Below are 14,363 nucleotides of genomic sequence, written 5' to 3'. Positions count from 1 at the left end.
GGATGACCACAGTACCTTTCGGATCTACATCAAGTCCATTCATGCTCACGCCCACTATCCATCACCACCTGCAGCTGGTCTGCGAGCAACAGCCAGTGTCAGCAGACAAACTAAGAGCGGCATTCTATGTCGATGACCTACTTCTTGGAGCTGAGAGTGTTGAGGAGGCTGTGAGACTTTACAAAACGTCTATTGATTTTATAAAAAGCGCTGAATGACCTTGAGGAAATGGACAGCTAACAACGAAGAATTACAACTGCAATTCAACAATGATGGACCTGAAATTATATCAGAAGGAACGAGTCTCACTCCTTCGCAAATCACCAAAGTACTTGAAATGATCTGGGACAAGCAAAACGATCTTTTTATGTACAAGGCAGAGTCTCTTCTGGAATTCCTCACTGCAAACCTGGACAACAAGCGGTTCATCCTCAAGGCAGCTTCAAGAGTGTTTGAACCTCTCGGACTGATTGCACCATTCGTCCTAATGGCCAAGTTGCTCTTCCAAAAACTATGGCTAATTGAGATGAGCTGGGATGAAGTGCTACCCGCAGAGTTGGTCAACGAATGGCTCGCCTGGACGACGGATCTTGTGCAGCTGCACTCTTTGAAAGTACCGAGATTCATAAGGCGTGGTGTTCTGGCAGGAGCGAGAAAAATGCAATTACACGTCATTGTGGATGCAATTATGAAAGCCTACGGCTCGTGCGCATACTTGAGAACTGAGGATTACCAAGGGAATGTAGCCACCATGTTGGTTGTCGCGAAGACCAGGGGCGCACCGATAAAAACTTTAACACTCCCAAGGCTTGAGCTCACGGGAGCTAATATGGGATCCAAGCTCTTGCAATACATAAAAGACTCCTATTATAACGTGGACCTGGACTACATCATGTGGACGGATTCGACAGTAGCCCTCAGTTGGGTGAGAGCAGGGCCGGAGAAATGGAAGCCATTTGTGAAAAACAGGGTAACGGAAATACTGTCACTGACGTCACCCGACCATTGGAGACACCGCCCCGGTCAAGACAATCCGGCTGGCCTCTTGACCAGAGGATTGACTATTCATGAACTTCGAGACAGTGTCATCTGGTGGGAAGGACCCAAATGGTTGTGCCAAGAGCCTTCAAAATGGCCTGGAAACGCAGCTCCGTTGCAAATCACGTCACAACCGAAAGTCGAAAAAGAGACACAGGTGTTGTTGGAGAACGATCGAGCGGTGCCAACATTGTTCGATGCCGGAGCTTATAACAATTGCCAAAAGGTTCTCCGGATAACTGCCTGGGTCATTAGGTTCGCTAACAACGCGAACCTAAAAAATGACAAGTTCTGAGGAGGGCTAAGTGCAGCGGAATTGGACACTGCAGAGCGGTATTGGGTTAAGCAAGTACAAAATGAAAGCTTTGAGACTGAAATTCTGTTAAAAAAAAATGGCACAATGGAAGTGAATCAAACACTCGCTCAGTTCCATCCTTTTTTGATGATAACAAAATCCTTCGAGTCGGAGGACGACTCTAGAGGTCTACCGAAAATTTCGATGTGAAGCATCCAATCATACTTCCTAACGGACATAGTTTTGTGAAGCTGGTCGTGATGGACGCTCATTGTAAAGTTCTGCACGGTGGAGTAGCAAGCAGGATGAGTCATCTGCGAGAGCGGTATTGGAGTATACGTGCCCGACAACTGACGAAGAAAGTGGTAAAGGGTTGTCTTATATGTGTACGCTTCAACGCGAAACCCACAGCAGTAAACCAAGCTCCACTACCGACAGGCAGGATTAAAGAGGCGAAGCCCTTTGAGGTAACGGGGGTCGACTTCGCTGGGACATTGTATGCGAAAAAAGGATTAGATAGTTGCGACAAAGCATACGTCGTACTCTTCACGTGTGCTGCTACCCGAGCAGTCCACCTCGAGCTTTCAACGAGTCTCTCCGAGGAAGCCTTCTTGCTCTCATTTCGGCGGTTCATATCAAGGAGAGGCATACCTCGAGACATATATTCAGATAATGCGCTATCCTTTAAGAAAGCATCAAAAGACCTTCAGCATATTTGTCGTGCATTAGAGCGAGAAGCGTTTAAGTCGTTTATATCAGAACGCAGAATTGACTGGAAATTTATTGTACAAGGCGCTCCATGGTGGGGTGGATGGTGGGAGAGGCTAATCTGATCTGTTAAGGCAGTACTTAAGAAAGTGCTGGGGAGAAACAGCTTGTGCTTCGAAGCATTAATGACGACTCTCACCGAGTTCGAAGCAATCCTAAACTCAAGGCCATTGACCTATCTTCACGAGGGAGCAGGGGAACCATCAGTCATCACTCCTGCCCATTTGTTAGTTGCACAAAGTTTGGCAGTTCTGCCAGAGACCAGCAATTCCAGCGAGGTTCAGTTATCTGTGACGCACCAGGAAACGGTTCGCAAGTTCCAATATAGAAAAAGACTCGTAGATCATTTTTGGAAACGCTGGAGATCCAAGTATCTGCTGGAGCTAAGGTCTGCTCATTGGTACCCCGCCAGAAACACTTCCAACCTAGAGGTGGATGACGAGGTAATAGTGGAAAAGTTCCGAACTTCCAAGCCATTTTGGGAACTTGCGAGGATTGTTGAAACGTATCCGGGAGCCGATGGAATTGTTCGCGCCTGTCTCGTGAAACAGCAAAATGGCACACTCGTCAAGAGACCAGCGCAGAAACTCTACTTGCTGGAGATTCGCGAAACGATACCTAAGGCTCGGGAGGATGTTGCAAATGGAAGATGAAGAAGACGAGCGGGATCGAGAGCGCGAACCTTTGTGAACAAGATAGAGCCGAACAGTAAAAGAGTAAGGTCATTCCGACCGAATTGTCTATCTTTCTGCCTCAGTTTTTATTAGTTCCGTAACACCTGCTTTATTGAGTTTGAATCTCGGCAAGACACTGAAAGATCAGTAATGGCGGCTCAGACTTTAAACTCATGAAATGCGTCGGCTAGACTAAAAGAGAACAACACAGTAGAACGGTCAACTTAGAGCCCATATGCCACCCTCAGGTCAGAAGAGGGACGACTTTTCCTCGCTGAAAAGTAATACCCTAAAAGTATAGTAATTTTGTATTCTTATTAAAGATTTTGCGGAGCATACTTCAGGTACATTTTCAATTTAGTAATAGTATATTTAATCTAAACCTTTAGCAGGCCCGATTTCGTGGCCAGACGCTGTCGATGCGCGTCGAGTTCAATTTTAAAATATGAATTACCATAAAAGTATATTAAAAGATTAGTTAAGATGTTTAAAGTGTACCAAAAATAATCTTCATGCGCAGATTCTCTTTGCAAACGTACATAGCTAGTATAATTTAAGTGCATGGCTCTTTTACAAATGCTCTTCAATGATCTTCAGTTTAAGACAGCCGTGCAGTGCTTGTGAAGATTTGTAAAGGAAATATTTATTGCCACCAATCAAACTGAACAATACAGACGTTGATTGAACACGCGACAGGGCGTTTTGGGCACTACGGCCATACTCCCCGAGATTTCCGAGAATCGCTACACGTTCGTTGTTGCGGGATAATATACTGCGTCATAAAAAACATTTTTTTTATTTTTCAATTCTTATAAGGATGGCAGGAGTCTCTTCTTGTGACAGTTCATTATTCATTAGACATGTCACAGGCATCTTCATTAGAGACGTCATTGTAAGCCCCAGCTTCCAGTTGCAGCACAGTAGAAAAAATCATTCTAAGACATTCAAGGCTGTGACTCTTTCTGTTGTTTTGCTTTAATAATGATAAGCAAAATTCAATAATTGTCCTATGGCTACAGTAACTGCACGGCTAAGCAAGTGCAGGACGTGGCGTATTATGTTTATGCTTCTTGATTTGCGGCTTGTTCTTCGGAGTTTCTTCGGCTCAAGCGGCAAGTTCATTGACTGCCCAGCGATAGTAAGATGGCTTTCAACCAGAATTGTAGGGTGCTATTTACAAGTAATCAAATGAATTGTAAGCAACCACTTTTTGGAATGACTTTTAAATTGTTTTGGTTTCTTTAATTAATTACAAATGTAGTGTGATTACCTTTGGGAGTACTAAACTTTTTCAAACCCTATACTGCTTCTCTTGCCCTTACTAATGACGCGTTTTATTTATTCAATTTCTCTGCCAAGGTGTCCTCACATCTTGTTTCTCCAAGTGAGGATGATCTAAAAAATTTGGTAGACTGAGAAGTCAAGCAATTCTGGTTTGTTGTAATCCAATAAAGAACAGTACAATGGCCCTTTTTAGAACAGGTCGAGAAATGTCTGTTTCGAAGTAACATACTTGAAGGAACGGTCAATTTCTTCTCAAGTAATCAAGTAATCTAAATTAATATTTTTACACAAGTGTAAATGTAATTCGTATCGATTATTTGGAGCAAGGTAACTCACCACACGCGGAGTTCCTTAATGCTGCCAATGACAACAAGTGAAGGATTAAAGCTATATTCAGAAATCGAAGTGATAAACACCCGGTCTGAGGGGAAAAGAAAGGGCGCATATCGAAAAAAAAGCAGACTACTCCGCCCGTTTTCGGTCAGATAAATTGCTAAAAACAAAGACAAAAAAATATGAGAAAAAGAAGGCGCAAACAGTACAACTTTATCGCCGGATGAGCGTGTGTTATTACCTGCACCAAACTTAAGGCTAATTAAACACCTAATCACATATTAATCAGCGATGTCGATTTTAGAATGTGATGAATGTGCCGTCATAATGATTACTGTAGCTATATAAAATCTCTCATCGAATTGTATTCGAATTGAATTAGCCCTGAAACGAAGATGGACACTTCTTTCGAGGTTATACCAATATTGAACACGTTACTCAGGATAAAGAATCGATTACAACTACAATTAATTTTGGTGAAAAAGTAATAAATTATATTGCTCAATTAGTCGACCGGATAAGTAACTGGTGATTACTTCGAAAAGTACCCGTTACTGTTCCGACTATTACAGAATTCAAAACGGGAGATTTTCCCGCATAATTGAAAAGGGCGGGGCTTTCGCAGTCTTCATAGTACACAAATTTCGGAAGACCATTTTGCTTTCGGACACTTGGTTCGAGAATTCCTTGCTCAGAAGCTTTTACAAACAGATGACACTATTATAAAATGAAAGCGAAAAAAACAAAAAAAAAACAGTTACAAGTGATTTTAGTACTTTTAAAGAAACCGACTATACTTGTGTGATTACTTTCTAATACATCTCATAAAATTATTATCTAATTACTTCAAAAAATAATTCATGACAACGAATTTGAATATTTTCATTGAGTACCGAACAAGTCCGGGACAAGGTCCGTTCACACTCTTGCAACCGAGTACGACCGAGAGAGACCAGACCGGTTTTTAAGCCTCTTGCGATCTCTTAGGACCAGCTCCGCTGCAGTGCATCCTGTCCTAAGAAGTCGCAAAAGGCTTATAAACCGGTCTGGTCTCTCTCGGTCTTACTCGGTCGCAAGAGTGTAAACGGAGCTTCATGCCTATCATTCCCCTGCACTAAATGAAAGGAAATGTTTTCTAAAGGGAAAAAGAAAAAGAAATAGTGAACAGGAATGATATGCCTGTCTCGTACCGCCGACACAAATGCCATTCAAGTTTCGTGTGTGCACGGGCGTAAAAAGGGGGGATCCGAGAGTCTCGCTGACAACATCACCTGCGCAAACAAAAAAGTCCAACTCTCCTAAGCGGTTCTTATTCCATACCCTCCCAGCTGGCCTACTTTATTGGGCCACTATGCAAACGTGTTCAGGCTCATCAAGATACATTCAAACTTATGTTTGCTTTCGCCCCTCTGTCTTTACGCCCACGTAAATCTTGGCCAATACATGCTTTGATAGCGTACGTATTTTTACGCTGTATGACGTGAAATTTCGATTGCTTTCTCTGCACCTCGTGCGCTTCCTTCCCCGTAAAATGCGCCCACGTGCTTTCGATTTCCACCGATCAAGACCAATGACGGCTCCCGCTTGGCTGCACGCCATTGCGCATTCTCAGCGAAATCTCTATATTCCCCCCCCCCCCCCCCTCCCTCGCAGCTCTGAGCGAGAAAAGTGCGAGATGACACGAGCAGTCTCTTGTGCTGCAATCTGCCACATGTGAACTGCAGCTATGGCGGCATGACGCGTGTGTGGAATGATTTAAGATATATCTATTAAAATAGTGCGACAGGCTGCGCTGACATCCCACGTCCTAAAAAATATTTCCTAGATTTCTACCTGACGACGTCACATATACGTCGTGCTGTCGCTGTCCGGCCGCGACCCTCGTGGTGTTACAGCAGCGGTCGGGGAAATTGGCAGACGCCTGTCCGCTGCAGGATACTTTCCAGCTTGACAGCCCACGGAAGCTCCAGAAACCTTGTCAAGTTCCTGTGACAATTATTACGGGTGGAAGAAGAAAAGAACCGGAAGGGAACGAGCGCGTTCCAGAGAATGGCGAGCGCGAGAAGAGAAGCGGCGGTGAAAGCCAGGGTCGGGCTGCGACGCACGGTGTCGACCAGAGCTCGGAGGGAGGACCAGCTGCTACGGTCGGCGACGCCTGCTACGAACAACTCCAGGGGGAGCACGAGACACCGGCTTCTGCATCATCACATCAAGCGGCGACGCTCCGCAAGGCACCGAGGGGAAAGACTTCAACTTAAGGAAAGGACGGTAGCGGGAACGGGATTTGAGTGTGTTGACGTGACTTTAACTGCCTTCAGTGTTTTGCTTTTCTTATTGCTAATTCCTCTCCTCTTGTATCGCTTCTGACACGTTCCTATCTTCATTCTTGTAAATATATCACTTCTTTTTTTTATCCTCTCATGGATAAATTTATTCTCTCTTTTCCCGATTGACGATGCCAATTTGGCGAGCTTGCCAGGATTCCATTAATCCACTAGCCTGATCTCGTTGGTCCGGAGGAGAGAGTTCGCAACCATGACTGGGTCCGGGGTTGTAGAGACTGATAAATTGATGGCGGCTGGGAGGGAACTAGGATACACTGGAGAGGAGCTTAAGGTCTGGGTTGGGAAGGAGAAAATATTCAAAGAGACGAAAGGCTGCAGGCACGGGAGGTGGCAAGAGAAGAGCACGCGGCGCAAGAACGTGCAGCTGCGGCGCAAGAACGCGCATGTCAAGCGGCATGTGTACGACTGGATAAGGGGTGAGAAGTTCTACAACTCTGAATCACGGCCCAGGAAAGAGGAAATCGCGAAGCACGAGGCGAAGGAGAAGGCGGTTCGACTGGACCAAGTCATAGGGCCAGTCCACACAAACTGATACCGCAGTATAATGAAACGCGCGACGACCTCGACGCGTATATGCAGAGGTTTCAGCGTGCGGCCACAGGCCTCGGATGGCCACAAGACAAGTGGGCAACAACTTTAAGTCTTTGTCTCACCGGAGAAGACCTGACGGTGGTTGGTTGCATGACCCCTGCGGATGCGATGGATTATAAAAAGATGGAACTGGCGCTGCTTTAAAGATTCCGGTATACAAAAGAAGGTTACCGCAAAAGATTCCGTGAGGCGAAGCCCGGAGAAGGAGAAACAAGAAAACAGTTTGCAGCCAGGTTGACGGGGTATTTCGATAGGTGGATTGAAGTCGCAGGAATCGAGAAGACATTCGAGGCGCTCCGGCACAAAATGCTAATGCAGCAGTTCATGACGACTTGTGCTAGTAAGTTGATGGTCTTTCTCGAAGAAAGAGACTGCTTGACCCTAGATGATTTGGCTGAAAAAGCCGACATCTTTCTGGAAGCACAGACTCAACCGGGCGCTTTAAAAGCGAAGGAAGAGGGACAAGTCCCAAAAACCAGTGCAAGTACAGTCCCTAAAGCCTTCAGAGAAGACACAAGGGGGATCCTGCTATGCTTTATATGCAGTAGGGTAGGACACAAAGCACAGAATTGCAAGGGTCGCAATCAGCAATACAAATCATCGACATGTTGGCACTGCGGCCGCATGGGACACAAGGCCAACAAATGCACTATGAGGGCTGGCGATAAACCACAAGTTTCTTGCGTGTGGACAGCCTCCAACGAAACGGCAGAGGAACCAGACGAGACCTACCGCACGTTAAAGAACGGTGACAAAATACAAATGGTTAACGCAGCGGTACCGGGGAGGCCGCCCAAGTTTCTGGTAGAGAATATGCCTGTGGTCGAAGGCCGCATTGGTGACAGAAAAGTTACGGTACTTCGGGACACTGGCTGCAATACAGTAGTCGCAAGAAAGAACTTGGTGCCCGTTGGGTGCTACACTGGAAACTGTAGCCCCGTATATTTACTGGACCGAACAGTGAAACACTTACCTGAGGCGGAAATTGTGATCAACACACCCTTTCTGTCAGGAAAAGGGCTGTACAACACTAGAGCGCACTACACTAGAGCGCACGACACAAGAGCGCCGACAGTAGAGCGCCGCGACGTTAGAGCGCGCACCACTAGAGCGCCGCGACGTTAGAGCGCACGACACTAGAGCGACGCGACGTTAGAGCGCGCGACTCGAGAGTGCGGCGACGTTAGCGCGCGCGACTCAAGAGCGCTGCGACGTTAGCGCGCGCCACTCTAGTGCGCAGCGACATTAGGGAGTTTTAGTAGACCGTGTTTCCACCTCCGCTACGAAGAAACCGCCTCTGCGCCTGCATGCCGATGGCTTTCGCTGTACAATTCCGGGTAGCGGAGGGGCTTAGCGGAGGGGAGCGCCCGTCACGAGAGCGTATACAGCCAGTCCAGCGCGAGTGGCCCGACCGGACCGACCACCTGTTCGGGCATCGCGTGCTTTATGTAAAATTGGCAGGAATTTATGCCGCGGAATTCAGCAATGACACTACAAAATGAGACGACGAAATTTTTGCGTGTGACAAACCAAGAAGTGTTACAAAAAGCTGAGAGCAGAAAAAAAAGCACATCTGTTGCGTGCATTTTCGCAGAAAAAAAAACAATGCAGCTGACCTAGCTTCATTAGTTCTTTGAGTTTGTATATCACAGATTTGCAGGGGAGGTTTTCCTGTATCCGTCAAAAGACTGGAAAGATCTGCATCCGATAAAATTGCGCTGAGCTTTCCTTCAACGAGTGTTTTACTGATACATTTTTAGCGGTGAGCTTTCTTCTTTACGGACATGGACGTCAGAATACCATTTAAACTTATGCAAGGGACGTCTAAATAGCCACCAAATAGATCGGGGCCCAAATGTCTGTCAAGAATAGACCAAATATAGCAAAAAGTAAACTATTTATAGTATATCCGAGACGCGCACCGCAGCACCGTGAAGAAATCTTAGACTCGCGGCTCCCTTCAACAGCAAACTTTGCCGGTACCTATATGCCCCAGCCACTCCCCTGCCTTTTCTCTCCGACCTCAGTAAACAATTGGTTAAACATTTTTGAGTCATACTTGTTTTATTTTTATTTTTATTTATCAATCAAAAATCACCAATGCTTCAATCCAATGAGTCGCACAATTTTGTTTGTCTGTGGAGCCGCGGGTACATCACAGATTTTGCGGTGTTCGCTCAAGTGGGGTGCGCTCTCGCGTCGTGCGCTCAACTGGTCGTGCGCTCTTGTGTCGCGCACTCAACTGGTTGTGCGCTCTCGTGTCCCGCGCTCAACTGGTCATGCGCTCTCGTGACGTGCGCTCTAATGTCAAGCGCGCTACTGTCGCAGCGCCCTCTTGTCGCGCGCTCTAACGTCGGCGCTCTAGTGTCGCGCGCTCTAAAGGCGCTCTCCCCAAGAAAAGTCGTGAGGAAGTGCATTTACGATTCCCTATACGACCTAGTGCTCGGCCATGTTCCACAAGTGAGAGATCCCAACGATCCGAACCCATATTGGGATTCCGATCAACAGCGAAGTGACGAGATGGAGACACTTACTGTCCAGGGAGTTGGCCACCAGCTAGACAAGAGAGCCGAGGTACCAGAGAGGAAGGACCACAAGGAAGCTTCTCCGGACGACTCGGAAAAAACGGAATTGGGATTGATAATTTCGCCTTCAAGTACCGCGGGACTTATAGAGACGGAGAAGAATAAGAGCGGGAACAAAGCGGAACCTCCATTAAATGTGCCACAGGTACCGATTCTCGAAAAGACAGTCGAGGAGCTTCCGACAGAGCAGAGGTTCGATGCGACCTTGAGGAAATGTTTCGACAAGGTCGGAAAGGTGGTAAAGAAACACAAGTTTTGTACGAAGTATGAAATGGTGATCAAGAACAACCTGCTCTTTCGGAGCTTTATATTTTCCACCGGGAGGAGTATAGAGCAGCTGGCTCTCCCAGCAAGATTCCGACCATCTGTTATGGCAATGGCACGCGATGGTATCATGTCAGGTCACCAAGGCATGAAGAACACGCTCGCGCTAACGGCTGAAGAGTTCTTTCGGCCGGGCATGCGAGAGACGTCAAGAGATACGTGCGTTCCTGCGATGTATGCCAGCGCACGGTGCCAGAAGGCAGAGTAGGCAAAGCGCCTCTTGTGACAATGGCTGCCATCGAGACACCATTCAAGAGAGTGTCGATCGGCATCATCGGGCCGATCAACCCAACGGCGAGGTCGGGCAACCGATATATTCTGACCATGGTGGACGTTGCCACAAGGTACCCGGATGCTATTCCATTAAGAAGCATCGGCACGGAGAAAATGGCGGAAGCCTTGGTGGAAATGTTCTCTAGGTGTGGAATCCCAAATGAGGTCCTTACCGATAGAAGTTTCTGCTTCACGTCGGACCTCATGAAAGAGGTAAGCCGCCTGCTGTCCATGAAACATCTCATGACTACACCCTACCATCCAGCGGGGAACGGGTTGGTGTAAAAATTTAATGAAATCATCAAAGAGATGATTAGAAGAATGCGTCAACAAAGGCCCACGGACTGGGACAGGTACCTACCGGCACTACTGTTCGCCTACAGGGAAGTGCCACAGGCAAGCCTGAAGTTTTCACCGTTTGACCTACTATACGGCCGAAGAGTTCGGGGACCTTTGGCCATCCTTAAGGAGATCTGGTCAAAGAGACGCTCGAAGACGACGTGCGGACGTCCTACGGTCACGTACTCGAGCTAAGAGAGAGACCACAAAGAACATGTGAGTTGGCTCACCGCTTCTTGGAAGAGGCCAAGATAAAGTACAAGGAGCACTATGACAAAAAGAGCGTCAACCGCTAACTGAAAGAAGGGGACTTGGCCCACATTCTCCTACCGAGCGACCACAACAAGTTAATAATGCAGTGGAAAGGACAATTTGTAGTATCCGGAAAAAGAACGAAGTGGACTACAGGCTCGATGTTGGAGGACGCAAGAAGGTTGTCGACGTGAATATGCTCAAGAGATACCAAGAGAGAGTCGAGGTCAACCGGAGGCCGCCAAGCTGCAGTGCGGCAACGCAGTACTTTGGCGAGGCTACACTTGCAGGAGAGGCCAACAAGGCATCGGCGCCTGATAACGTGATTGCACATGACTGGAAAGAGGTCACGGTCAACAACGACCTGGGTGATGATGAGCAAGATGAGGTGTGGAGGTTGATCGAACAGCGTAAGAGCATATTTTCAGTTCTTCCAGGTCAGACAAACTTGATCACATGCGACCTGAAATTGACGACCGAAGAGCCTGTGCGGATAAGGCAACATGCGTTGCCATTTTCCGTCCAAGCAACATGCGTTGCCATTTTCGGAAATGCTCCGACTGGGCGTTATTGAACGGTGCACGTCACCGTATAACGCGCCGGTTGTAATTTTTAGAAAGAAAGACGGTTCTACCAGGTTTTGCGTTGATTACAGGAAGTTAAACGACGTGCTTAAGGATGACGGAGAGCCGATTCCATGGGCGGACGTCACCTTCGCCAAGGTGGGCCGTAAGAAGTTTTTCTCTAAGCTGGATCTAGCGAAGGGACATTGGAAGATCCCGATGGAGGATTTGGCCAAGGAGAAGACAGTGTTCTCGTTGAGTAGCGGACTTTACCAGTTCAGGTTTATGACTTTCGGGCTCACGACTGCCTCTGCTACCTTCACCAGACTGAGGAGAAAGTTGCTTCATGGAATTCCGGAGACTCATCATTACATCGATGACATTCTCATCGCCTCGGATACTTGGACGCAACACATGAGGACGTTGCAGACAGTTTTTGATCGGTTGCAAGAAGCCAATATCACGGCTCGGCCGAAGAAATGCGAGATCGCATGCTCAAAGATGACCTTCCTCGGTCATGAGTTGGGTTGCTCGCAGACAACGGCTGCTCGCAGGAAGTGGCAGCGGCGTGGCCGCCCGTCGTCCACCCACATGCCAGAAAAACAGCTGATGCGACCACACCAGCGCAGCCTGCTGGAGAACCAGTAGACAAGTGTATGGCACGTGCGGTCCAACCGGAACCCCGTGCCCACCACCGAACGGTGACCTGGGCGGGTCTGCGAGGCGTGACAATCCTCAGCATTTCATTGACCATGGGAATCCGAGCGACCATGGTATCATGGGTGAGTCGGCTGAAAGTCTATGACAAGCTACTTCGAATTTATAGGTTCCGTCCAGTCACGTACTTTATATCATCCCTTGACGCTATGCTTCACGAAAGTAGAGGTACACAGAACCCCACATTGTGGTTAACATTTCCGGTCAACAGATCGCAGCTCTCTTGGATACCGGAGCTGCAATTTCACTTTTTGGAGACTTCGTTTGAAATTTATTTATTTATTTATTTATTTCCGTACCTTAAGGACCCCTTGCGGGGTATTACATAAGGGGTGGGCATGGTGGTCGTGTAATAAACAAATGCAAGTAGATAATACAAAATAAACAGTGTAACAAATAGACACTCAAATAAGGACTTGCAAATTATACAATACAAATAAAAATTAAGCAATAAACGCGCACAAAAAATAATGAGAGGTTCAAAAAATGCTAGAAAAATGCTAGAAAAATTCTAAGTATGATACTGGTGTTTAGTTAGACTGGTGTACTGATGATAGCAATACTGGCTGTATGGACAACGTAAACATAGGCACAAGTTAGAAAAATGAGAGGAGAGCTGTTTTAAATTTCAATGGGTCAGCAAGTGAAGTGATTTCACGGGGAAGATCGTTCCAGTCATTAGAAGTTTTGACAAAAAATGAATTCATGAAGGTAGTTGTTTTACAGTTTGCAGGTATGACTTGGTGAGGATGGTAATTGCGGAGATGGCGTTCAGCAGCTACTTGAATGTATGACTCACACTTAGTAGCGTCATTAAATAGTTTATGAAAGAGCAGAAGACGGGTTACTTTGCGGCGTATGCTGAGATCTTGTAAGTTATCTTGTTTCTTCAACGCTGTGACACTAGTGTTATACGAATAATTTGAATGAATGAACCTGACTGCGCGATTTTGAATTGCCTCGATGTCGGAAGAGAGATATGACTGATGAGGGTCCCACACAGATGAAGCAAATTCTAGTTTAGGGCGAACAAGTGTTTTAAAGGCGAGAAGTTTGAGGTGATGTGGGGCTGACTTTAAGTTACGCTTGAGGAAACCTAAAGAGCGGTTGGTAGATTTAATTAGATGCTCAATGTGAGTTGCCCACGAGAGGTTTGGGGTGAGATATACACCAAGGTACTTATACGATGTGCAGGATGTTAGGGCGAAACTATTTAAGCGATACACAAATGACATTGGGTTAGTGCGGCGGTGGAAGGAAAGGAGCATGCATTTATCAGTGTTGAGTGACATTTGCCAGTCTGTGCATCACTTTTCGATGGTTATTAGGTCGTTCTGCAAGATAATATTATCAGCGGGAGAAATAATGCTACGATATATTACGCAATCATCGGCAAAAAGACGAATGTTAGAAGCTACTGATATTGGAAGGTCATTAATATATATTAAAAACAAAAGAGGACCTAAAACAGACCCCTGAGGTACTCCAGACGTGACGGGAGAAGGATAAGAAGAGTGGTTGTTAGCGAGCACAAACTGGGTTCTACCGGTAAGGAAACAGTTAATCCAAGAAATGACGTTAGCATCTAAGTTAAGCTGGGAAACTTTAAGCATCAGTCGGTTATGGGGAACCCTATCGAAGGCCTTGGAAAAATCCAGAAAAACTGCGTCGGTTTGTATGTTATTGTCAAGATTACAATGTAGATTATGAATGAAAGCGGAAAGTTGCGACTCGCATGAAAACCCTTTGCGAAAACCATGTTGATAAGGATAAAAGAACTTATTCATTTCAAGAAAAGATACTAGTTTTGAGAAGATTACATGTTCCATGATTTTGCAGGATATGCATGTTAACGAGATGGGCCTATAATTCGAAGGAGAGAACTTGTTGCCTTTTTTTGAGATAGGAACGATCTTCCCCACTTTCCAATCGTCAGGAATACAGCCAGTAGTTAGTGATTGGGTGAAAATGAGGGTTAATAT

General features: G+C 46.4%; 2 protein-coding genes across 2 annotated transcripts; one reads left to right on the top strand and one right to left on the bottom strand.

The window, feature by feature from the left end:
• Positions 1–214: 214 nt before the first annotated feature.
• Positions 215–1,333, top strand: LOC120840674. The gene has a single exon (XM_040211283.1). It carries the CDS (start codon positions 215–217, stop codon positions 1,331–1,333), a length of 1,119 nt encoding a protein of 372 aa, XP_040067217.1.
• Positions 1,334–12,700: 11,367 nt separating this feature from the next.
• LOC121837681 lies at positions 12,701–13,682 on the bottom strand (the record flags this gene model as incomplete). The annotated part of the gene is made up of 1 exon (XM_042293416.1): positions 12,701–13,682. A coding segment is annotated over one exon (705 nt), but the record flags the coding sequence as incomplete, so codon positions are not given.
• Between the last annotated feature and the right edge of the window lie 681 nt (positions 13,683–14,363).

Source organism: Ixodes scapularis, unplaced genomic scaffold, assembly GCF_016920785.2.
Source record: "Ixodes scapularis isolate PalLabHiFi unplaced genomic scaffold, ASM1692078v2 PGA_scaffold4__175_contigs__length_147842914, whole genome shotgun sequence".
Taxonomy (NCBI): Eukaryota; Metazoa; Arthropoda; class Arachnida; order Ixodida; family Ixodidae; genus Ixodes; species Ixodes scapularis.
Note: the sequence above shows the minus strand (reverse complement) of the source record. Positions and strands in the feature narration are given on the sequence as shown.

Coding starts and splice junctions, on each gene's coding strand:
- LOC120840674 (XM_040211283.1), top strand. CDS start 215: ATGACCTTGAGGAAATGGACAGCTAACAACGAAGAATTACAACTGCAA.